Source organism: Anabas testudineus, chromosome 6 (assembly GCF_900324465.2).
Source record: "Anabas testudineus chromosome 6, fAnaTes1.2, whole genome shotgun sequence".
Lineage (NCBI taxonomy): Eukaryota > Metazoa > Chordata > Actinopteri > Anabantiformes > Anabantidae > Anabas > Anabas testudineus.
The window spans coordinates 19,555,364-19,581,896 of NC_046615.1; the positions used below are offsets into that span (position 1 = coordinate 19,555,364).

Consider the following 26,533-nt stretch of genomic DNA (forward strand, 5'->3'; position numbering starts at 1 on the left):
ATTCTACTTCAGCAGACAATGAGCGCGAGGTCAGCAGTTTAAAATGAGAATATCACATCGCTGGATGCTGTGGTCTGAACATTAAAACTGGAATATCCCCCGGTGATTAGATGTCGTTGTCATCACAACACGCCTTCTCCAAAACAAAATGAATGCTTTCCACTTTGCAGCCAGACATTATCAAACCAGATAGCACATCAGTTTGTTTGGAAGTGGTGGCTAGGACAGAAATGGAGTTTGATACGATCAATCATAGTTAGAGAAATATGAAAAGTTCCAAAAAATAAATAGCACTGAGCTATTTTCCTATCACTGCCGAAGCAAAGATTTGACTTCGGTAATTTGTCATGTTGTGTATTTTGGTGGAAGTCTCAACACTAACTTGCTCAGCAGCTGTTGTTGCAGAGAAATCATAGTGTCGTCCAACATGCAGATACTTGTGAGCACAAATATTTTCCTGGCAACTGAAAGTGGAATAAACTGGGTTCGCTGCCTTGCCAAATTATGGATTTCATTCCCAGACATAATTGAATAGGGTTGTCAAAGACAGACGAGCCTGTGGTGTCGTTTTGATGCGGGATGTGGAGTATTCGTGCTTTCCTGATGCATTTGCATGATAAGCCAATAGGAGAGATTGTAATTATGTCTGTAATTGAAAGAAAGTAAACATCTCATGCCAGCGAAATGAATCCATTTGATGACAATGATTGAAATTGTGTATCATCAGGAATAAGCCCAAATAATTAATTGACTGGGCCTAATCATGAACATCCTATAAGCGGCTGCACAATCTGAACATAAACAGGCTCGCTTTAGGCGACCACTTCTGCTTGCAGCCTATTTCAAATTATAGTGTTTGTTAAATACATGTTGTAGCCTTCGCTTCTCCTCAAATGGCAAAACTTCAGTGTCTCTCTAATAACTGAATGACTCTTTTGTCCAGCAGTCAATTCCTGCTCGCCAAAAACGCCTTTTTCAGATGGAAGTCTGCAGGAGGCCGTTCTCAACATGACATCTATAGTTCTGTCAACTTCAGGCCAACGAGATCCACTCGTTGGCCTGAGTGGACACAGTTATGAAGGCGATGCAGTGAATTACATCTGCAGTCTCTTCAAGTGGAAATGTTAAACAGCTGCAGAGAAGTGTGTGTAAAATTAGGATTTTGGCCTCGCTGGAGAACTTCTTCGACTACACAAACCTTTATTCTTCATCATGATGGATCACAGCAACGCTCTTAGCAGAGAGATTCTCTTTTACTGTAATCTTTATGTTGTGATTTATAATGAATACTGTTTTCAATAGTCCTGTTTCTTTTATGGCCAACATCATCTATTGCTATTGTACCAACATGTGGTCAGATATTCCATTTGAACCACCTACATATGGAGATGTTGTTTCAGTCCTGTAGTGAAATCTTACCATCAGATGTATGACTGATTCTCATCCAACAATACCTTGACCAGAACAGACCTCCTCGGGCCTCTTTTAAATGCAAGTCATAAACTATTGATGCAGACTCCATCTGAACTCACTGCTGACTCCTGGATCACACCGCTCCACAGTGAGGTCATTTGGAAACAAGCTTACTGGCCCCGACAGAGTCCATGTAGACAAAAGAGGAGTTGGATAATATGTACAGTAACAGGCTGATTTATGAATGAACCTTTAACTGTGAACAGGTGTCCTTTGTTATAAATATAACATTCTTACTTCCTCTGAGTCTTCAACTACAAATTGATATTGTTTAGGAAAAGGAAGAGATCCATCGCAGTGTTGGCTGAAATATAAATACATTAATATCAATAATATTGGATTTTTCTTCAGCGAAACATTATGAAAACAAAATAAATCACATTGTGTGAGTAGGACCATCCTGCCCAGCCCTCCCTGTGTTAGCTCTCTGCTGTGTCTCATTTAGACACAATGTTAATATGCAAATGTGTAAACATTTTGAATGTAGTGACTCCGTTGTATTAATGATGAAATTAAGATCAGATGACAAATGCTTTTATGTATTGTATAGCTAGATTGTAGTTTTTCATCACTAATCAACTTCACTAAAAAGCCAACTTCCTGTTTTGCCTCTTTATTTTTTCATTACACTTCAGTCTCTCTTACTAAAGTCTGTAGTTCTGTGGCCTCATCCAACAATATTTCTCTCAATTCCACCTGAAATTATGGAAATTAAAAGTGCACGGCATGAACCATACCATCTTCTGGAAACAAGACACTGAAGACACTGAAGAACAAAAGGACTATTGTAGCTCTGTGGTGCTCTTTTCTCACGTCCAATCTGTTGGCTTGGAAGCCACACAACTATGTTTATGAAAATGCATCATTCACGCATTCCATACTTTGTAGTGCTGCATTCTGGATGCCATTATTTCCATGGGCTTTGTACGCAGTGAATCAAGCACATCTGTAAAACATCTGAATGCCAGCTGGATGGCATTTGATGTCGCTGGCAGGATTGTCAAGAATCAGTGCATTTCTGAATAGCATTCATTAGTAGTTCGAAATACACACACGTCTTCGTTTGGCCCCTGAAATTCAATTCCTCAACCTCATTTCATTTCCAGGAGAGAACTGTAAATATATGCATAACTAAGGGACAGAACACATTTACTTTTCTGAATTTCCAGCATTCTTACAGAATAGACACATCGAGAGGCAGTTAATAACTTCATTTATGTCCCATTCGATTTTGCAAGTGACTCATATTCATTTTCGGTGGATGTCTGGATTGTGTGATTCAGCAAGTTGGCAACATACTGTTCTGTATGTTGACCTTCTTTTACCCAGTGTGCTTTGTTGTACAGACGCCTTGATGTACGTTTCCGACAGCTCTGATAGTCTAACTTGTTGTTAAGTGCACAGAAGCTGGAAGTTACACCTATGTTATTTTGTTGTAAATGGCTTCCAGCATCGATGACCACTAGCAGCTGTTCAGCACTGCAGGTAAAACAGAGGTGCAGCCCCTTTTCTCCATCATCTGTCAAAATAAACCCACTCTTGTAGTTAGTGTGTGACTTAGTTTAACTACAGCTTCTCATTGTATATGACTGTTGCAGTTAGAGCTGCCACATCAGACAAGTGAAGCAGTTAAAAATAAAACACATTATTAAGGTCTTATGAGGGTGCTGTCGCGCAGAAAGTGACGCTAATGGAAGCAAGACCAACGCCCTGACACTACACCAAGGCCCTCTGCTGAAACAACACATCAGAAGCTGCCTTTCCCCAAAATACATCTTTTACTATCCATCAGAAAATCCCCTCCTCCCACTGGGTACATCGCGTACCTTCTCTTTGAGTGTTTCTTTCCATTTGTCCTTTCCTTTTACTGCAGTTAGTCAAGTGTCCGTTGGAGCAGATTTTAGAGTACACAAAGGCTCCTTTTACAGTAGCCATCTGAAAAATAACTTTGTGCCATTTGTTTAGTTTGCTTTTTCGGGGGGAGTTTCCTCCCCAGCCTGAGTTGGATGACTCCTCCCTTCTTCGACAGGGTGCCCCGCAGCTTATAAACTCATTTTGAAAAAGAGCCTTCTTTTTCTGCAATCCAAAACCACGTCAAAGCTTGGCAGAGCCAAAGGACGAACACAGTATAAACGTAGCAAACACATTCCATGTCATCAACCACACGAAGCGGCGCTGGTTGTGCCTGCAGTGTTGTGTGTCTGTGAACTCAACTAAATCTATGTGTGCACGCTTTTCCAAAGTTCTGTCAACTCGATGCAAGTCTCACACTTTGCATTTGCTCACCACAGCCCGTATTATGCTGAGCAGTCACTTGCTGTCACTTTGCGTTCAGCTGCTAAGTAGTATGATCATTGAGAGGATTGGTTTAACAAAAATCATCAGGGGCTTCATGTTCACGAGAGCTTGCTTTTCCTGAATGCTGATATACTCTCCACATGGTCGGTGGAGAGGGTGATGAGAACTTCACAGATAAGGATTTTTTAACACATAGCAACACCCAGCATCACTTTCACATCGTTAAGTACATTCACACCGGGGAGCCAACAGTGTTAACTGCAGCTTCTATGTCTTACGCTCAAGGGCACCTCGCTGGACCCTTTTAGTGTGAGGAAATGACATGAATCAACCCAGCAGCTCATTTAGGAACTTAAACTGACATCCCTGCAGCCATAAACACTCCTCTATAGCCTTCATGCCACCAGTACATGCATATTCTTTTGCTTTATCAGGAGGTCTTTTTATTTGTATGGGAAGCTGTCTGTCTGTGAGTGGATTCAATTGAGCGTGTCTGTGTCTTATTGGGATGATTCGATGAGAGCAGGCAATGGCGATCCTTTTGTGCTTATGTATGAGTTTTCTTGTATCCGGCCATCTGACGCATTAAGGCAGATGGATGAGTCAGACAATTTAAGCTTCTTACTTTTATTTTTGCCAATACATTCAGTTCTCTTGGGTTATTTATAACCATATTTTTACTGTTCTGTGAAAAAAGTTTTTAACAACCCTGTTTGCCAAAAATAAGCTTTAGAAATAAATGTGACATAGATTTCTCTCTGCAATGACAGCTATCATGTATTTAGTGGAAGCACGTATCTTGTCCCAATCTAATCATATCGTGAGAGTTTATAGTTTTTCTGGGTATACCCACAAAACCACTGCATCAGATTATGTTTAGACAATGTTACTGTGCAGCTGACATAGAAGTCATAAAATAGTGCACTGACTTCATGCGGCTTTATACAAAATAAAGAACTAACTGAGATTTATCTGTGCCAGATCCAGAACCACACCCTTCATATGACTCAGAGATAGGGAATAACAAGTCATGCAGCTTTTACAAAATTGCTAACCTAGCAGTGTCATACGTGGCTAAAATACGATGAGAAAGACAGCGACATACACATCCAACTTCCTGAAACAATGGCTTGTTAACTATTAATTATGTTGCCATCACTGAGTAGTGAGCATATTATTCAATTAACTTGAAGTGTGAACTGTCACCACAGGGGGGGCACCAGTATTCACAACAACATGGCTCTTTAATTTAATTTAATTTAATTTAAAAGACATCACAAAGGAGCAGTAATTTACCTGAAGTAACCTCTCTGAAAACGGGAGGCGATGATGCTGCCAAGAATAACTGTAATTTATTTGTCGCCATAAATAAGAGTAAGTGCAGATGGGTTTTGTGAGACTGAGAGGGATGAGTTGGCTTTTCCAACCTTTTCCTACTTCTTGTCATCAACATATGTTTCTTAAGACTTACTTCTCTGCTTAAAACAGCAGTGTGTGAGCAAGCTGTCAGTCCAAAATTAGGGTTTTTAATTTGTCACAAAAGCAACCATCTCCTGATCCCTCAAAGTCTGTTCGATCTCAAGCATCTGAAGATTTGCGACATCAAACTAGCCAAGACAGCCTCTTACCCTTTTTGTCTATTTGGTTAGACTTTTGCTTGTTATTAACTCTGGGTTAAGTTCGGGCGCAGTCACTGAACGGCTTACAAATTGGTTCAAAGGGATTGAGTTGCTGGAATCAAAGCAAGACTGCAACCACTAAAAGAGATAGAAACGGTATCACCCACACACATGATGGGAAAAACTGTTAATGAGTCTTTATGAATGTCTGACCCTAATAGGAGTATAATCGTATTGGGAGCTGTGAAATCACGTGTTCACCCATTAGCAATAGAAACACTCTTCTCAGTGTCTCCGATTAGCCCAAGAAGCTCCCAAAAGGGCCATTAGCATGCGCACTCGAGAATGTATTTAGATCTAGAGGAATTTTAATTACTCTCAGATAGCTTTCAAGTGGGTTAGCTTATGTTGTTGGGATGGTAAATGAATGGTTTTGTAAGCTGTTTGCATTTCATCTGCAAACTCAAAGAGGAGTAAACAAGTACAGTAGACAACACTATCAGGTGATGGTGTCTGTGACTTCTTTTAATAACGATATCTAAACTGTTACATGCAGCCAAAGAGCCGTAGGTGAATCCAGGCTCCTTTTCATAAAGAGTCTGCTTCTGCTGATGATCATCAGATTAGCGATTGGCTTTGTGTTTGAAAAAGGTGTCTGAGAAATCTGCAGTGTTAATCTATCGTCACTGAAATGCAATTTAATAAAATATCCCATTTGTCCATGCATCAAAGATTAGAAGTACTGTGAGATATGGATTCTATACACCATCATTTGTTTGTCTGATGTTTGAGACATAAGCTTTGAGGGAACCTTCTTACAGGAAACGTGCTGCCAGCTTGACAGATCATCCAGATCTGTGAAATACTCAAAAAGCTAATCCTCAGATTTATGGTTATCATATCTGCTGGCATGGAATTTGATCTCCCTGTGAGGTATGAGATGTAATACATTCATGTTCAGACCATGTGGTGCATAAGTTCTCACACACACTGACATTCTGCAAGGTTTGCTGACTTAGCCAGGAACACATCTGCAGATGGTTTGGGTTCGTACTGTAGGACGCCTGCTGTCCTGTTTTCCCCATGCATTATAGGTTAAAGTATATCATTTTTACTTCAGCAAGGCAAAGGAAGAACGGAAAAGCTGAAGCTCAAACTCTCTCTCTCCCTCCACAATAAGCCAGATGGAACTTAATGCGTGATAATTCCCCTTTTGGAAAATGTTCAAATAGTTTTATCCAGCAAGTAGCCAAGCCAAGTACCCAGCAAGTTCAAGTAACAGCTAATGAATTAAAATGAATGTCCCAAATACAGGTGTACATTTTGGCTCCATGATTGAGATCTTCTTTTTTTTTTTTTTATACAGATTAAAGTGACCCTCTGTGTCTACTACAAGATGGAAGTTAGAGGCACTTCAAGTTTAGTTTAACAATCGTGTATTCTGTAATAGCCCCTAATACACACGTTGTGACTGTGAATGAGCTGAGGAAGTCGTACATCAATAGACATTGATTAAAGTGAATCACTGTGAAACCAGGAAAGATGTAAGATTAAAATATCAATTTCTAATTGGACTAAAGTGTCTAAAATGGGGCTCTCTGAGAGGACGGCCCCATTTCCACTGACTGATATTACATTCTTTATGTCTGCTTAAGTGAAATGATTTTATTTCATGTTTGAAATTTAATATTTTTACCAGCGTTTGTTAGTGTTGTAAAATTCAAATTTGGGCATCTGGAAAGAACCGGGGTGGAGCTTTGGGGCCTCATTACGCTTCAGACAAAATGCTTGTCTAACAGCTTCTGAAATGCCTCCCTCCACACCATTCTGAATAGTGGCAGCTGGGTCTGAACATTTTAACTTTCAAAAAACAGCTGACTGAAAATAGTTTCAAAACCTGAATTTGTGCACCTCACCTCCACATGAAGTTCTTGGAGATCAGGGCAGTGTGACCATAGCTCTTTGTAAACATGCTCAGTTATGCACCTAAATAGTTAAAGTACTGTTATATCAGAAAGTGAAAATCTACATTTGGCCACTAAATGTTTTCTAGTGCATTTTACTGTGCTGTATAATTGACCTGCAAGACTGTTAAACAAGACACGTGGCCATGGAGTCAATGTCAGCCAAATGACAGTATGTTCAGCACATGTTCATAAAACATTAAAGGGAAAATGGAGAAGAAAGGAGGTGAAGGACAGGACATTTGTTCCAGAAGGAACCATTATCTGTAATAGCATGACATACTTTCGCTCATCCACAAGGAGCAGGAGGGGAGAAGTAGACTGTTTAATGAAATTCATTTACACATTTTAAACAAGCTACAGTACACAATTTGTTCTCACTACGCTTTGACTTTCTGGAACAAACTAACAAACAGAATAGTGTGGTGAAATCTCACCGCGTCATTGTGTTACTCAACTGATCATGCTGTAATCTTTTAATCTGTTTTTAATGGGTTAAAAGGCCGAAGTTAAATTTATCGTAGCTCATGTTTTACTTCATTTGCTGTCACTGTAATTGATAAACAAAAAATAATAATTTTACTTCTAAGCTATCATCCTGATAAATCTATAATATAAAATGAATGGTAAATGTACACAAATGAAATGGACCGGTGTTTGTGTGCAGACTGTATTAAAAACTAAATATCTCTCTGTTAAAAACACAACATTGTGGATAGAGTTGAATCGCAGACTCGCACTTAACAAGGAAAACCTTTCATACAATCAATATTTGGAATTATCAGCTGTCTAGATAGACTTCTAAACCCTGAAGGGGTTTGTGTTTATTTTTTTCTCCACCATGTCAGAGTTTACAATGGCTGCTTCTATCAAGTTCTGTTTTCAGCTACAGGGTTTTCTGAAGGCGAGCATCGATTTTGGGCATAGGCTTTGTTTTAGTCTTCAGTCAAGACAGTGACTGTGTCTCAGCGGAGCTTTTGCCTCCAGCAGTGAATAAAAAACACATTCCTGACTTTCCCTTTTGCCACTGATGAGTTAGTCGGCCCTGTTGATGATCTCTCTCTCTTACTCGATCTCATTGACACCATGTTTCAACATTGTGCTCTTCCAACCCCTGGATTCATCAAAGTCTGACAGGCTTGTCAATATTCCCCACCCAAAGTGGGCAAAAAGCCATCTAGTGCCTTAATGAGATGAACAAATGTGCTCATAAATCTAAATATAGCCCAAGAGCTGTCAGCATTGTATGTAAAACTATGTGCAGCGATGTGGGTATAATGCATAAAATCTGCGCAAGCCATCTGTGCCTATGGTATGTCTCATACCATCAAATTACTCACCCGTGTGTGGCACTTCCATTAGTACGCATAATGCTGCCATGGCAGGATTAAAGATTATTTTTGCCTACCTGATGATGAATGATATGCTCACAAGATGCACCAGATTTGGATTAGCAGATATATTCTGACAGGTGTGAAGAACATGTGCTCGGAAATACAGACAAGGTAAATATTAATGATCCCTAGTTTATAGGTTCTGATTAAATCCTAATACAACAGGCACAAACAGTTCAGACATACAGAAGATACAGAGTGTGTATTCACTGAAAACAGGCACAGAGAACCAACATCTGCCTGTTATCCTCCGTTCATCTCTCCAAAACGCTGAAACATGCCCCTGTTTTTATATTCAAAGTAAACTGGCATCAACTGGACAGTTTGAACACATCATTATAGAGAAAAACAATTATATTGTTGGTAGGAAACAGTTGTATTTCAATGTGCCAGATGCATATTTAATAAACATTTACTTCAGGTGAACACAAGCATGAAATTAAACTCATTGTCAGCAAATACCCCAAATTAAAGGTCTCAGACTGATTGTTGTGTCTCTACATTATATTTTAAAGTAGGCCGGGTCTTATTCCCTTCAAGCTCAGGTCCTCTATTAGAGGTCTGGCAGCTCCAGGGTCCTGTGCAGTATCTTACAGAAGGTGTTTCTGACTTTATACCTTTAGATATTGTTCCTTTTCTGTACTGAAGCGATTCGGATTGAACCAAACCCTGAAACCGTTGGTCACATGCACACATAATAAACTGGTCTTTTACGTTTGGGGAATCCTGGACACCTGAAATGACTCCTCGTTTTGCTAGTCAGCATCTTGCTGGCATATAAAAGGGACAAATGTTCACAAGCTCTTCTCCACTGTTCATTACAGGCAGTTGTTTTCACATTTTAAAGCTCATGGATACATGCTTCCTAGCCTCTGAGCAAACCTGAAGGCTGCATTCAGCTGTCACAGACTATTAGTTTTCATATCCAGTGTTCTGGCAATTTAGACAGATCTTTGACTGTAGTACAATAGTTTCACTTTCAGCGCACATACCACTATAAATTGGTTCTGTAGCTAAGAAGCAGTCAACCTTCAACAATAGCTGCCCCGAGGTGGGCGGTACAGTATGGGAGGGAGTTTGATTTCTCCACAGTCATCTGCAGCACGTATGGTTGTTTCAAACGCAGTGATGAGCGTTTAGTTGACTAAGACTTTCACATCTGGGGGTTACACAATGGAGGATTAGGAGCAACTTCTCTCAAATGAAATGAAGGAATAACACTGTAATCAGTCAGAGGCGATGAGGTGCATTACTTGTAATTACATCTGTTGGATACATGCAAAAAGTTGCTGGAACAACAGCCCATTCAAACCCCCTGCTCTTGTTATCATCTATATGCAAATTAGACATAATAAGGACCTTGTCTCTATCTGCTGAAGTTCTGTGCCAACTTGCAGGGACAGCAAAATGAAATAAAGCTGTCTGATGTAGCTTTTAGTCATGTGTTTCCAGTTTTTCAAGGTATTTTTTCTCTCTAAATTCTAATAAAGTTTTTATTTATTGTGCTCTTCATCTTCGAGGCTTCCTTGGGGTTGAGCATGTTGTGGGGCTCATATGCTTGTGGTCAAATTGACTCATAATCCTTGCCACAAGTTATTTCTCTTAGGATCTTTACAAATTAAAACTATGGGGACTGTTTTCAGTGGAATATAAGCCAGCAGTGATTATTGGTTTAAATGTTTAGGCACTCATCTGTTTTCCTCTCAGTATCAAATATGGACAAAAAACTTTCTGTGCAACAATAACACCTATTTGGCTGACGTAAATGGTTCATACAAAGAATTGTTTATTTACCTTATCAATAATAAAGATCAATAACTGTAACCAATGTGTTTTTTCTTAAACCATAACTACATTCACTAAGCAACCATCTTCAACTTCCTGTCTCAAGTAACAACTTTGGTCCTATGGGAGAATGCAGCAGCAGCTGCAGTAGAACGACTCTGCCCTGCTGTTATCCTGCATTGTGGTGGCCAAGGCCAACAATTATGTCTTAAACGTTGCAAACTGTGAGTGAATAAAGCGCTTCCAGGTGATGCAATGGCTTGCAGCCATGCCGGAGGTGTTGAGACACTGAGTAAAAGTGGCTGTGGACGGCTGATCTAAGCACAGAGTCTGGGCATCTCATCAGGATTCAGTAGGCTAATATGATGAATTAGCTATCAGCAGCTGCAAAGTTTTGTAAACTCCACAACAAATGGGTGAAGGTGGAGAGATATTCATTTCTTACCGGCAAAGTGAAGGCTGAATCAGCCAAAACACTGTTTACGCTGTGAGTGCCCTTATTCTTAAGCTGTTGCTACGTCTGCACACGAACCAGCTGCTAAACAACGTGAGTTATGTTCAGTAAACGGCGGCTTGTGTTACAGGGCGCATGCTGCCACGACGCCCCTTCAGGCCCACTGCGGTGGGCAGAGTGGTTGCTGTCAGTGACTGATTTGGTAGCAATGCAGAGCATGTTTCCCTTTTGGGCAACAATGTCACCATGTGTTTTAACCATTCCCACAGATGTGGCACATCAAAAACCAGTGCTTTTATTATATGTGCATTCTATGTACAGTATAGCATACAGGGCAGATGGGACAATGCTTTTTTAGGACTAGGAAAACTTTTATAAGTAGAAGTTTGATCCCCAGAATGGCTGAAGAAAAGGAAGAGGGAAGTGAAGAAAGCTGTACTTCTTCTAAGAAGCTCTTGTGTATTTCTTCTTGAAACAACATTGTTAGCTTCCAGGTATATTAATGTAACTGTGAGTTGCAGGGCGTTCCTGGAAAAGTGTATTCATGCTCTGTGAATTGATTCTCTATAAAGAAAGGTTAAATAAACAAAGTACAGAATTTCACACTGGACCAAATCCTCACTGGTGCCACTTAACACTTTTTCAAATAATCGGTTTCATTCTTATTTTAATTAGTATGTAATAATTCACATGTGGCGAAAATAACATGTTGTGAAAGTTAAAATAACAGCTCATTATTAAGAACACTTTTTTAGAGATTAGAGGGGATTTTTCATGTTTTATGACAAATCAATGCAGAAAACCATGAAATCTAAAAGGTTCACATATTTTTTCCTGCTACTGTATATAAGCCTGAAACACTGGAGTCTTGTTGAGGCTGTTACGCATCATTTCCGGGCTTTCCAGTGTTATAGACCGTTTATTTTGGGCTGAAAACGGCAGGCAGAGAAACAGAGTAGGATAGAAAGACGGGGGCGAACACGCCTAAATTCTCCTGAATGGAAGTTGAACTGGAGAAAAGTGGCAGGGTAGACTGGGCGGAGCAGGGTGGACCTTCTCAATGGTAGCTTGGTGGAAAATGGTGGGCTGAGTCAGCCAGCAGGCCGAGAAGGAATGACTGTCAGCTTGTGAGACGCCTAACTCATAGTGGAGAGAGTGAGAGGGTGTGTGTGTGTGTTGGTGTTCATGGCCATTAATATGTGTATGGGTAACTGTGGGTGTTCATGTTTGCACCATGTACTTCTGCTTTTGGGCGTGTGCACTGGAATGGTTAAGATTAATGCCAGTTGATGGAAGGGTTGGAAAACAAACATCTGGATAAAGCATTTATCTGGGTTCCTAAATTCAGCAGAGTTAAGCAGCAGAAAGGTGTCTCCAGGGTTTGGAGGAGAGGATGACGTGGGGTTGTGGAGGGAATCAGTGTGAGCTGGAGAGGGTCAGTCTGGTGGTGTGTGTGTTCAGCTGGTTCTCATTAGGGGGATAATGTGACGCTCTGATCTCAAACACACTCTGACATTGCAGACCCAGGTTAAAGCCGGATATGGGTTTTGGGAGGCCCCTTCACTGCAGCTTCTGTATCACAGTTTCCCTCCTTGGAGCACGAGAAGACCAGGGGCCTCGTTTAGAGAAAGGCCTCACTATCAGATTTGGTCATGGAAAAAGTGTATAAGGTATGAAGCTGGAAACCGACGTGATGAGTCACGTCTCTGGACAATAGATCAATGTGAGGTTTGAATCTTATAGGAAACGTGAGTTTTCTGATGTATTATTCGTTTTTGTTGGACTCATTTAAACCAAACTTGATTAAAAAATATAGAATATTTTACATTCATTGTTGTAGGACAGAAAAAACATACGTGTCAGATCAGAAACTAAATCAAGATCTGCATAAAAAGAGACTTTTATAAATAAAAATTCTTCCATGATTGACCAATACAGAGAAAAAAGAAAGTGAGAGCTCATTCATTTTTTTAGATCTGTCTGGCAAATATTTGGAGCCCCTACAGCAGTGAAGCCCAACGTAAACTCAGTTCCAATCAAGCGTTCCCCTACACCCCAGCTGATCTGGGTTTCTCAGGGTCCAGGCCCTAAATCTCTTTGCCTGTGTTGACGTGAAAGTGGAATGATTTATGACAGTGAAATGCTACTCAGCAAAGTGTTTTCCAGCCCAGTGAAAAGCCAATGTCATGCTGATAATTAGTGGTGGAGTGAATGATGCCTGCACTCGTATTCATAACTGCAGTCAGAAGGGCACTCAGAGCGAAAGCTGAATGGAGCTATTGATATGTCTGAAATGACTGTTAACTGGGAACGAATCAGGAGGAGAGCAAACATGTAGACATACCTTTTCAGCATCCACCACGTGTGATGGTAGAAATTATGAGATGAAATTATAGTGCTGTCAAGTGCTCGCTCCTCTTTCGCACTTAAAACTGAGACAATGTTCCAACAATGCCTCTGATACTCGGAGTAGCGTGCAGCAGTGTACCAGTCACATGTATGATGGAAAACCCACAGAGCAACTGAGGATAAAAAAACCTCAATAGCACAGTACGCTGACATTTAGTGAAATACAAGGAACAGTAGAGAGGCATTTGAATCCCAACACAGGGATGAAAAATTAAAAAATATGTGACTTCTTATGATATAAGATAACTCTCATATCTGTGCACGGAAGACCCTGGTTGGCTATTTCTTCTTGATTACTGTCTTTAAGCTAAACTGGCTAAAAAAACAATCAAGTGTACAGTATACCTAAAAATATATATACTACCTATACCTAATACCTATAAATATCTGCTAAAGCTTTGGAAATCTGAAGCAGCAATAGAGTAAGATGTAAGTTGTGTATTTCTAATGGTGTGTTACAGGGACACTAAGAGTGTTGATGTGAATGAAGGAGCAGGCTTCAAGTGATTCAGAGCCATTTCTTTCAGTCAAAAGATGGATTCTCAGTGGAGAATTCATTTAATCACTGTCTTATTATTGCAAGTGCAAGGTATTGTACAACCTGTACTTTATAAAAAAAACTCACTCACTGAGCTGCATTGTAGGGAAATGAGAGCATCAATTAAATCTGGAGTTTAACAAAGGTGTGGTGCGGTATCAAACTTCAAATTGGTGGCCTAGAATAACCAGCGTTAATATAATTTCGTTTAATTATCCGTACTAATCAGTGGATGTAGCAACAGGACACAGAACCTCTTTGCTCTCCCATTTCATGTTGACATTGTACATATTAGAAACTTAAGTGGCAGTACTTAACTACTAGCTAATTTCCTGCTGCTATTACCTTGAACCATCAGAGCTGTGGAACAAAGCCAGAGCAGTCTCGCCAGCCGTGCATTACATGCTGTGCTTTCAGTTTGTTCTGTCACATTTTTAGCTTTTTTTTTTAAATAAAGTACTGCAGGATAATGAAATTCCTTTATTTAATTGGTTTCATAAGTATATGTCAGGTGTAAATGAGCAGAAGTACAGAACAATTTCTATAGTGCAAGATGAGAAATGTACTGCACTGTTATAAAAGCCTCACGTTTAATAGCGTATGTGTTATTTCCAATGCTGTTTGGCTGTTCTCGCTTCCTTCCTGTCTTCTCTCTTGACACACACACCGTTCTATCTACTTTTCACATGGTGGGACTTCACACTGGAATTCATTACCAGAGTGTTAAAACGTCCTTGAGCTCAGTCTATAAACAGCTTCGCTCAATCTGAGGCAAAACAGAGAAAGTCACAGCTAAATGTATAAACAATCACCTGTTAGAACGTTTCTTGCAGGACACGAGCGTTTGACAAAAGAAAGCGTTTGTGTGAATGTGTGCAGACGGGGGACGAGAGGGGATATAGGTTGAAATAGCATTGGGGGGGTCAATTCTCTGATGTCACAGGGGGATTATTTTAACAGGACCCACCCACTGAGACCTTGGTGGTTGATGGCTTCCGTAGCTCGGCTGGCCTGACACAGGCATGCTTTGTATTAGCCAGTCATAAACTACAGCAGCGCTCTGAGTCACTACAATGCTTCTGTTCATGGCTGTGTTTGTCTTTCAGAGCTGTTAGGTGAGTGAGATCATCAGTCCAAAGTCATTATGACCAACCAGTCTTTGAGTTTAGTGCCATGAGCCAACAAACTGTGAATTTGTCGCACCATATTCGGCCAGAATATTGAGTTTGGGGAACGTTGTTTACCATGTTGCTGAAGCCTGACTTAAAAATTTGAGAATGTCCCATTGTGAACTGTTAAAGCACCACAGTATTTCTTTGTTCAACGCTGCTTTGAAATACAGTATAGCAAAGTTAACATGGAATTGAAATGCAGCCAACGTTTGATGGAAATATTTTCAGTACTGCAGCTGTGCAGGAGCGTGCACAGACCTTAAAGAAGGGTTCAGGGGGAGTTTCTGAAGTATTAAATGAGACTGCTCCTTCTTTTTCCAGTCACTTGATTGGTTGCTGTTTGGTATTAAGCTGCTCCCCTTTAACCTTTCACCTTTCTGATCCCTCCAGTCCAGCAAACTAAATGGCAACAGATGCAAACATGTCTCTCACTTTTTTTTTATTTTTATAAATGTCGTTAGTCCTGGAGTCCTCCTTTTAGTCTATATGCCTCAAAAGAAAGGACTTTCCTATTCATTTTTATAGCAACCCAGCCTTTCAGACTGCCTCTCCCATTAACAGCACAAACCCAGACAACACTGAGTCTTTCATGTCTTTATTTCCATGCTTTCCCTCTCTTTTCTTGCAGGTTCGTTTTCGTAAGCTGAAATTACATTGCACTGCCATTCTCCTTTCACAGCGAAAGGTCATAATTTTCCAGGGGGTGCCACCACCTCTTGTCTGTTGTATAAGTGCAACTTTAAAAGAAAGAGAACCTGAAAAGTTTTAATTATTGCCAGGGAGGAGGCCACCCGCTGCGTCTCCACAAGCCTGTTTTTTATGTATTGCACCTCTTCACTCTGACTCGTATTGGAGTGTCTCAGAGGGATGCAGAGGTAGATGGGGATTTGAAGGTGGACTAAAGTGATGCTGTGTTTGCTTTCACACTGACATAGTCTGGTCTGAGAAATAGCTCCATAAAACCTGTAAAAGCGTGTCCCTGGTGACTTCTGAAAAGTCAGTGGGGAAGGAGAGGATCCTTTTAAAGCAGTGTTGTCATGTAGAGTTGGGGCTCTGCTCTTGCTGTTTAACTGTGCCTATCTGTGCTGGGGTGAGCAGGGTTTTCTTACATAGACTAATGTATTCAGGTCCAGGTCTGTAAACATGTTGCACCAATCAGATTACTTTTCACAAGTGTGTGGTGATTCTGGTGATCTAGTGTTCAGTAGTATTATCATTTGCATTAAGCTACAATTACCACAAAGTACATTACAAAGGAAATGGGTGGGAGCCATTGACCACAGCAATGCTCTGACAACTCTGTTACCCACTGTGGATACTGTATATACTATTAATTTGTTTTTATAATGACACAATTGCTGCATTTTCTTCAAAGTCGGAGGGAGTGGTCTGGGCAGAGGGTGGTTTTCTTAAGTGTTCAATGTGTTGCTGAATCTAAGGAGGGATTATGTTAATACTTTAAACACTTTCTGTCTTATAATCAAAGTCATTACATTGTGCTTGAGTGCCTGAACATAACCATAAAAAACATCAATCATCCTTTAGTTGCGTCAAGAAGATTTTGCATTGCATGTTCAATCCAAAGAGAGATGTTGTCTATGTTCAGTAGCATTTTGTGATTTAACATGAGAACAAACAGTTTAAGAGCAAATTCTCACATTGGAGAAGGTGAAAGTAAGTTTTTAGCATCTTTTACTGATACATTATAGTCGATTCATCTTTTATCACGTTTGTTGACCCGTTGTCTGACACTCAGCTAAATTATTTATCATTAGTAGGTTTCTAATGCACAATAATGTTTGTATAATATAATCTACGTTGACAGAGATTATAGCTGCAGATATAACTGGGAAATTAATGTTTGTCACAAGTGCGATTGACCCTTGTAGGATGTAATTGCTCGTTGTGTTAATGGCCATGTTGCCATATGGTAAATGCCATTAGAGCCTTAAAAGCGCTCCAGTTCTGTGTATGGTAACAACACCCAGAAGCCAGTATGCCCTGTTGTAGCAGGCACAGCCCAGCAAAGGAAACAAATGACCAGCATAACCACTATTTATAGTCAAGCTAACCATGGTCTAACCATGGGCTGCATAAATAGGTGGTTTGTTTGGATTGACAGACAGTGTTACTATGGCAAAATTGTACAGAAACACACACTGGGTATCCTTGCGTCTGCACAACATTAAAAAAATAAAAAACATATAATCTAAAAAAAAGTGGGCTGACAGGTTTAAAAAATAAAAGAATTGTGTGTTTCACTAACACACTAACATTATTCAAGCATATCTAGATTAGACACCTCTTCAGGAAATTAAGCTTCAGGATATTGTACATGTGATTTAAGCATTTTCTTGTGTGACCAATACAATTAAGGCAGAAAAAATTGCATCCCAAAGGCAACATCATAAGCGCACAAATGAGTCACAGGACGCAAAGTCGACTAAATGTCTCCAATCTTCCTGCATTTGTGGTCAGTGTGTCTCTCTTCCCCATAGCTTTTCCGGACATGTGTCCTTAGATTGTGACCAAAAGAGGATGGAGAAGAGAAGGAGGAGGAAAGGGAAAGAAAGACAACAGGGTAATTCATTCAGTCGTCTGTGAAAGAGAGGAAGACTCAGTTTCCACCGAGCATTATAAATGCAAGAGCAGTCAGTCATCAAATTATAGCCATCTGCATTGGCCTGAGACCAAGATTCTGCTTGACATACAATAAAGTAGTGTGAGGAGGGGTGTGGTAGTTAAAAGAGATTAGAGACACTCTTACAATCTTAAGGACCAGGGATGATCAGGGATGATCTTTGAGACACAACGATGCCTTGTGAGCAAAATCCCCCTTCACATCACCCATCTACACCTACTGTAGCCATCTCATATGACCATTCCTTAGTTATTCTCTAGTAGTTAGTTAGTTAGTTAGTTAGTTATTTCATCCAGTAGGTTTGGGTCCCTCTTTGCATACCTGTTAGACATTCTGAACATGTGAACATTTTAAGCAAGGTTGCAGAGACAAAAGAAGTGTCACAGAGCGAGGCATTTGTACAGATAGCATTCTGAAAATGTGCTTTTCTAACATGAAGCCTATTCTACACAGAGCTTTTCACAGCTTAGCTGGGGAACTAATGAATTCCAGGACCAGGTACACTGCAGAGAGTAAAGCTATTGTGTGGATCATTAGAAAATGTGCTCCCCTTCCTGAAGGCAACAGCAGCTAGCTGAATTCGAACCAGAAAATCCCCAGGCAGAATTGTCTTGGCATCACTCTCTCCTTCAGCCTTTTATCCCTATGCTCAGTGAACAATCCAACAAAAGCTCGGGTTTAAGAACCATGGAGCTCATTGCGATTTTCTTTGTTAATGCAATTGCCTGTAAGAAAAGATTCTGTTCCCCCATTTTTCAGTTTCAGCCTGAAGGCTCCTGAGCAATTAGCACTAGTCTTTCATTTGGAATACCTTACCAAAAACTCTCTGAACAGTACCATAATAGCCCTTGGTAACACAATTGGTACCAGCTAACGACAATAGCCTCCAAAAAGTAGCATTGTGAAAATTAATGATATATAACTGTGATAATTTCATTCGATTCAGTAATACAAATTATATTTGCATGTTCCGCTTCATTCGCGTTTTGAATTACCAGGAGGGATCTTGTTGCTTTAGTTTTGCTCGTTTTCTCTAATTCCTTTTAGTTCATTTGTTAGTATTCATGCAAAGGAGATTACAAAGTTCAACATGTGATAATGTCAAAAACAGTTTCCTGTGATATTTATTTCTGAGAACCACCAACAAGGCTTTTTTGTGGCTGCAGGAGACCAGTGCTGTGAAGCAGTGTGTAATCAAAAGTCTCTGTGTGTATTTAGCCCTGTGCCGAGGCCGTTCATCATTGACTTTGTTCATGACAAAGTAGCCTTGGCACCAAAAGCAAATGCCTCTTAGTGAAATGACAGAAGTATGGATGCGATGGTAAAAGCTTTGCTTTTGTCCTTGCTGACATCAAAATGATTTCATGATGTTTGTTGCAGAATTGGAACGGAAGGGTCCGTTTATGGCATGAGAACCTAAAGGACAAAGACAACCTTCAGTGTTTTAAAGTTAGCAGTATGACATTAATGTAGATGTAACACAGACGCAGGCTGCCCTTTAGAGGCACACACATTTGCTCTCACATGGATACTTTCAAACTGTCTTGAGAAAATACCATTTCCATTTATAGCTATGTATGTGAATGTTTCACATATTATTTTCTCCTCTTCTATTTTCTGATTTAGCTGCATCGAGATGTTATTCTGTGACATTTTTGCCTCATGGCATCAAGTCCTACTAGGCTACTGGACAATACTTGTGCTTGAGAGGGAACATTTTGGCCCTCATGATCTCATAGGAATGTTCTAGTTTTGACACAGAAATGTTTCTCTCTCTCTCTGCTTCACTATTCAGAATATTACAAAGTATTAGCATTGCATGATCAGAAGATCACCCTCAAGAGGGTGAGTGGGTGGCTAATGGAAAGCCCCCTCTATATATCTCCTGGCTAAGGCCATGGAAAACCCGTGCTGAGGAAACTGGGTCTTGGAGGTGGTCCAGTTTAATTTCAGAGCATGTGCACAGGGAAATAATTGACTTCCTCCGTGGTTTACATTTTGTCGAGGGGCCCGGAGAGCACAGTCCAAGGCAGGTGGCTGAATTTGCATATCATTGGAAATGAGACAGCTCAAGCCTGGGAAATCCTGCACCCCAAGACTCTATATGCCCAGAAAACCTCTGCAGGGGTAATGAGTGATGTCTCAGTGAGAGAATCCTTTTGAGACCAGAGCGCCTCTCAGGCAGGAGCAGCAGGAGGACACCTGATAATATAGAAATCAATGCTGAGCAAGCTGCACTGTAATGTGAGACTAAGAAAATTTCAAACTTCTACATTAGAATTCACAAAGTTGCCCATCAGCAGTTGTATGAGGAGCTTATAGCAACATATGCATGTGTCTTTTTGTGCACTACATTTATTTTATCCAGTAGAAAACTGATAACTCATAAAGTTAGAAACAGTAGTATTCATTTGACTTCTTGGCTAACATGATGCCCATTTCTGATGATTAGATACCAAAAACCTATTTCCCTCCTCACAGAATCCTACTTTGGGGACAGTTACTGCAGTTTACAAGTTGCCCAAGATGTCTCTACATTCCAACTGTCACTACAGATCAAGACAAGTCGACGAAGTGGACTTCTGCTCCTGGCTGCAGGAATGGAGGACTACCTATTTGTTGAGCTGCAAAATGGGAAAATACAGGTAACATGCAGGGCATTGTTAAGACACTGTAAGACTACGTAGAGTGGTCTGACCAAAAAAAAAAATATATATATATATATATATATATATATATATATATATATATATATATATATATATATATATATATATATATTTTTTTTTTTTTTTTTTTTTTTAATCTTTGTGATGTGTATGTTGGATTTGGCATTGTTGATTTACTGATTGGCTAAACTTTGAATTCAGTTCGCTTTAGTATAATAGAAATTTGCTAATTATAAATTAGTAATTGTTGTATAAATGAAAAACTCCTTATGTAAGATATGTAAGTAACTTGTAAAAAATCACGCAAGAATAGGTATGTGGTAACTTTAGCGAAAAAGTCAGGCAATGACAGTACCTATTTTGATTTATAGGAGAAACAAATATGAGAAGAATTAACATAATAAGTATTAGCTAAATATATAAATATATATAAATATGTATGTAAATTCAATGTGAAAGTAAACCTTCTCAGGTGCACAGCATCGTGTTCTGTGCCATTTTACAGAAATTCATATGGATTTTCCCTCAAAAGGGCAAAATCTCTGTATGTTTAATGAGACGAAATCTAAGGGTATGTGTAATCAAGTATATATTGCCTTCCTTCATTCTGTGATATGAAGTGATGTGAGATGATCTGAGAAATTAGACTCAAGGCTTAACAAAAATGCTTTATCTGTCATGCATGTGTAAAAATCATACCATTTATTTAAGCAAATCTCAGATGTCTTATCCATGAAACTCCTTTGAACTAGTCCATTTAAAAAATACAGGAACACTGTGGACATACCTGAGGAATTTCCTAGGGTTGTAGATACACCTTCTGGATTGTAAATGTACAAATTATGATGATATTAGATTATGAGTCTCTGTATGGTAGGAGGAATGGTCATATGAAATAGTCAGATAGTCAGGTTAGTATTTGTGTGTTGTGTGAGAGTTTTCTGTCATACAGTGTTCACAAAATGTGTTGCAGTTTAAATATTAGAGCTGAATCCAATCAATACAGTATAAGATACAGTATAAGCAGGGAGTCAAGTTAGTCAGGTGTATATCTAAGAATAAATACCCAATATGCCACAATATAAAAGCTGAAATGTATTTTGTTTTAAATTGAATATACAATATTCTAATTTTCCCTTAGGCACGGATGAACTTGGGGGCTGGAGAGGTAACACTGTCCTCATCTCAAGGAGTACAGCTGAACAATCTCCTGGAGCATAAAGTCTCACTCACACTGCAAAATAGCAAACTCACCATGACAATTGATGACCTCTTCCCAACATATGTTCCTGTTAACAATGATGGGGAACAGCTGAATATTGACCAGGGCATTTGGGTTGGAGGAGCAGGAGAGCTGGACACTCCATATCTTAGCAATGCAATTCAGCCTTTCCGTGGGTGCATTTCTGCCGTCAAATTTGAATCCCATCAGTTTGATATTCTCAGCAGAGCATTTAAACAATGCCATGACACAAAGGAATCCTGCAGCAGTGAGTTTGAGGCCGGAGATGGAGAAGCAACCAGTTTCAGCACTCCCGATTCCTTCATATCTTTTCCTACATGGAGCGGGGCTAGTAGTGCTCCAAGGGTCTTGGAGTTGCTAATGAAAACCACCATTGAGGATGCATTACTTGTTTTCCACCCTGGTCAACAGTCAGACTTCATTGCTGTTGGTGTTTCAAAAGGCTATCTTAAGGGTATGCTGAATCTCGGCAGTGGCACAAAGGTACTGGAGAATCTCCAGGTGCAGTTGGATGATGATCAGTGGCATAGAGTTAAGATTCAGGTCAGTCAGGATTCATTCATCATTAATGTAGATAGCCAGTCTTCCACCCTCGCTCTTGACCCATCAGAAAAACTGGACTTGGTTGGAAACTTGTATTTAGGAGGAATCCAGGGGAAAATGAAGGATTACTTTCGTGAGAGTGGATCCTTAAATCTTGTTGAGGAAGAAATAACAGCTGAATCCTTCATTGGGTGCTTAGGAGAAATTAAAATAAATCAGAAGGATAGAGGCCTGCAGGACGCTTTGGTGACCAAAGATGTTCATGTGAAATGTGAAGGAGAGGACTATGACTACTCAAGTTATTATGATGTAGACACAACTACAACTTCTCCAACTGTTGCCATTCGATACAGTGATATAAACGCTGATGATCAATGCTACCCAGCAGACAGCGAGCCAGTTTTGTTTAGAAACATAACAAAACTTCTTGATGTCACCCCATTGTTTGTGCCTGAAAGTGGGGAAGCTTTTCTTGATCTCAACAACCTGCGCCCTACATTTGATCTCAGTGCTGCAGGAATGCACCAGTCCCAGATTACGTTTACTCTCCAGTATGATCCCTGGTATGGCCTGGTTGATATGAACATTAACACAAAACGCAATCAAAAGTTCACCCTTCTGGATGTTGTCAATAAGAAAATTAAGTATATGCACGATGGAAATGAAAGGCATGCAGATCAAATCCGGCTAGAGGTTGCTGCTCACAGCGATGGCTACCTACCAGAATGTCTAAGACGTCCCTTTGAGTATGTGCTGCCAGTTGAAGTTCTTCCTGTCAATGATATACCACAACCTAGTGGAGGAGAATTCACCACCACAGAAAATGGTAGGACTCGTTTGAGCTTGAGCCTCATCAAAATTACGGATTCTGACAGCCGCTGCAATGAACTAGTAGTGACTGTAACTTCACAGCCATCCATGGAAGTTGGTTACTTAGAAAATGAACAGCAGCCCGGACAGAGGCTCTCAGAGTTCACCTGCAGGGAGTTGAAAGATGGAAATATCTATTTCGTACACAGAGGGGGTAGTGATGCTAGTATTACCTTACAAGTCTCTGATACACAGTCAGTAAGTTATTCTACTACTTTAAAGTTGTCTATGACACAGCCACAAATGACTATTGTCACCAACACTGGCCTTGATTTGTCTCAAGGGAGCAACTCATCAATAGGTGTTGAGAATCTGGCAGTCCTCGCTCATCCTCTTGATGGAGATGTTATATATAACATCACACAGCCTCTGATATTCGGAGAACTGCAGATTATGACAAGTGATGGAATGTACAAGCAAGTTACAACTTTCCACCAATCTGATCTGGATCAAAACCGCCTTAGATATGTCAGCACAGACTCAAGTGACCAAGAAGATACTGTGGTGGAGAGGATTCAGTTCAATACCCACCTGGGCCACTTCTCCCTTTGGAACAACATGTTCTTAGTAAGGATAACCCCCGCACCAGTGAAAGTTTCTAATCTGGTTGCTCTAGAGATGGAGGCTGGTGAAGAGCAAACAATTGGATCCACACAGCTTCTAGCTGAAGTAAAAGGGAAAAACTCAGATCCACAAACTGTAAAATATATTCTTGTCAAACCTCCAACACTGGGTAGTCTCCATTTATTAGACAAAGAGCTAGTTGAGAGTGACACGTTCACCCAGCAAGACATTTTGGACAATAGTGTAAAATACAGGGTTCAGGTGAAAAGATCTGCAGAGAGTATAGATCAGTTTCAGTTCAGAGTCTTTGCTGACGATCAGTACTCTCCCCTGTACACATTCCCAATTAACATCGCTGCCAATTCAGACGCTCCTGTTTTGACTAATGAGAGGCTGGTTGTCCTGCAGGGTGGTGAACACACTCTGAACAAAAAGTATCTTTGGATGGTGTCACCAAGTTCAACAGATTTTGTTTATCGAGTCTCGCAAGGGCCAAGGTATGGACGACTTATTAGGGACTCTCCTCCTGGCCAGCCGAGATTTGAGGGGGCGATTAAAGTTTTCAGTAATGAAGACCTCGAACTTGACAGGCTTATTTACAAGCATGATGGCTCTAAGACAAACAGTGATGAGTTCCACTTCACAGCATATGATGAAGGTGCAGAAAGTTTGGACAATCAGGACACAATAAGTGGTGTTTTCAGAATCTCAATCCAGTCCAAGAACGAGCATGCCCCCGTGAGAGTTGCAGATAAAGTGTTCAATGTGGTCCGCCACGGTCAGCGTCTGCTAACAACTGATGTCATCAAGTTTAGGGATGATGACTCAGACTTCAATGACACCCAAATTGTCTACGCTCGTGAGGGAATCCTCTCGGGCAATATCGTCCTAGCATCTAATCCAACGCAGCCTCTTTTCCGTTTCACACAAGCCGACCTGCAAGATAAAAAGGTCCTTTTCATTCACCACGGAGCGGATCGGGAACGCTTCTCACTGCAGGTGTCAGATGGCTTCCACAAGACCACCACGCTTCTTCAGATCCAGGCAAGTGAGCCCTACCTGCGATTGGTGAACAACACAATCGTTGTTATTGACCATGGGAGCACCAGGACCCTTAACACTACCCTTTTGAGTGCTGAGTCCAACATGGACATCAGAGATGACAGTGAAATCAAGTTTCAGATTACATCACCACCCAGCGATGGCAGAATTATTGTGAGTGGGATTGAGGCATCAGCATTCACCCAGGAGGACCTGAAAAAAGGCGTTGTGTCATATGTGCATAATTATGAGAGTCTGAGGTCCAAGGACTCCTTCAGCTTCACCATCCAAGCAAAAGGACACTCAGAAGAGGGCACATTCAGGATTAAAATATTTAAGCAAGGTTACCTGTCTGAGCCTGAGGTGATAACCAATGAGGTCATCATTTCCTATGAGGGAGAGCACACCATAATCAACCAAGATCATCTCAAGGTAATATTTACTGACTGTGAAATTACAATATGTTGAGCAAAAATGACTTTTTTTTACTGGAAACATTTGCATATAAGTCTGAGTTACAGTTAACGATTCTGTTCAACAAACATTTGTTCATAAATAGCAAGATAACACTTAATTTATACTTTTTGGCAGTAATTACAAGACAGACCAGTATCTTTGTCTAAAGTCTATTCTTTTTTAGTGATCACAGCCTTTCAAATAACCCATCCAACCACACTGATTTGCGTTGTAACCCTGTCTCTAGTCTATATTATAACCACATGAAAGCAGGGCTAAATATGACGGCGCATTTGCTGGTTTTAATCTAGTTTATGTACTAAATTCCAGTCCATTAAGTGTTGAAAACAGAGCAGTAAGTATCCCCTGAGGAGCTTCCTGAAGCCCACTGTAATTTATAAGATGAGTCTGCCTGCACTTCATCTTAAAAGCAATTAATGAAGTTTAAATTGTTGGGCCATTCATAACATATTCCCTGTATGTATGCAGCATCTTGACTTTCAGCATATTGAGGAACATTTCTAAAAGCAAGATATTCTTCCTTTTAAAGTAGGACTTCACAGTAGTGCACACAAAATCTGTAGTATCGATAGTATTAGTGAAGAACCTAGACACCCTGTAAACATACTGATGAAATATGTAATGAACAGAAGTTTGACAGAACGGACTTTACAAGCAACAAAAAAATGACTCGACTGCTGCAAGCCCTTCCTATGTGTATCCTTACTATGAAGTGGAAAGTAGTGGAGATCTTCTGAAATATCGTTATATGCAATCATGACTGCTTCAGGGTCCGGAGAGTTTCTGAAAACTCCTAAAAGAAGAATGGCTGTAAATCTGCCTCTGTGAAAATCTCATGTCTTTAAAGCTGCCAAATATCATAACATCTGTGTTTTAAAGTTCCTGTTCACAACGTGGCTGTGTCCCAACTCAATATTACACCGTACATTAATAGTAGATAGACTACAATACAGTACTCTGGAGTAGTTAACAGTCCACTATTTAAGGATACAAAAAAACAATGTAGTGTACTGAAATCCATGTTCTAACAGGAAATACCCCAAGGCATCTAATACCAGATGTTAAGTCTTGCTGTAGCTTTGCACTACTACTGCTGCTGCTGCTGCTGCTGCCAGTTTCAAATGGAAACTGCTTTTCAAAGTTTTATTAGCTAATTTGGTTTGTTTTGCCAACTGTCACTGGAGAAGTTGCATAACCTTTGGCTATTTTTGAGTAGTTCCTCTTTTTCCATTGTGTGTTTGATTCGGAGACAACTGCATCTATGTTACCCGCATTTCTAAAGTCAAGTAATAGTTTTTCAGTGAAACTGTGTTTTTTTACGGGTTGAGAGAATTCACATACTTTTCAAGCTCCGTTTAAAAACACTGAATTATATGGGA

At 40.1% G+C, this 26,533-nt stretch overlaps 1 protein-coding gene across 1 annotated transcript in view; it reads left to right on the plus strand.

Annotated features, from left to right (window-relative positions):
- Positions 1–26,533, plus strand: part of cspg4 (chondroitin sulfate proteoglycan 4) — a 55,399-nt gene that overhangs the window by 10,123 nt on the left and 18,743 nt on the right. The window contains exons 2-3 of the mRNA XM_026366307.1: positions 20,229–20,392; positions 21,558–25,109. Of these exons, the coding sequence (XP_026222092.1) occupies positions 20,229–20,392; positions 21,558–25,109 (3,716 nt within the window). The remainder of the gene's footprint in view (positions 1–20,228; positions 20,393–21,557; positions 25,110–26,533) is intronic.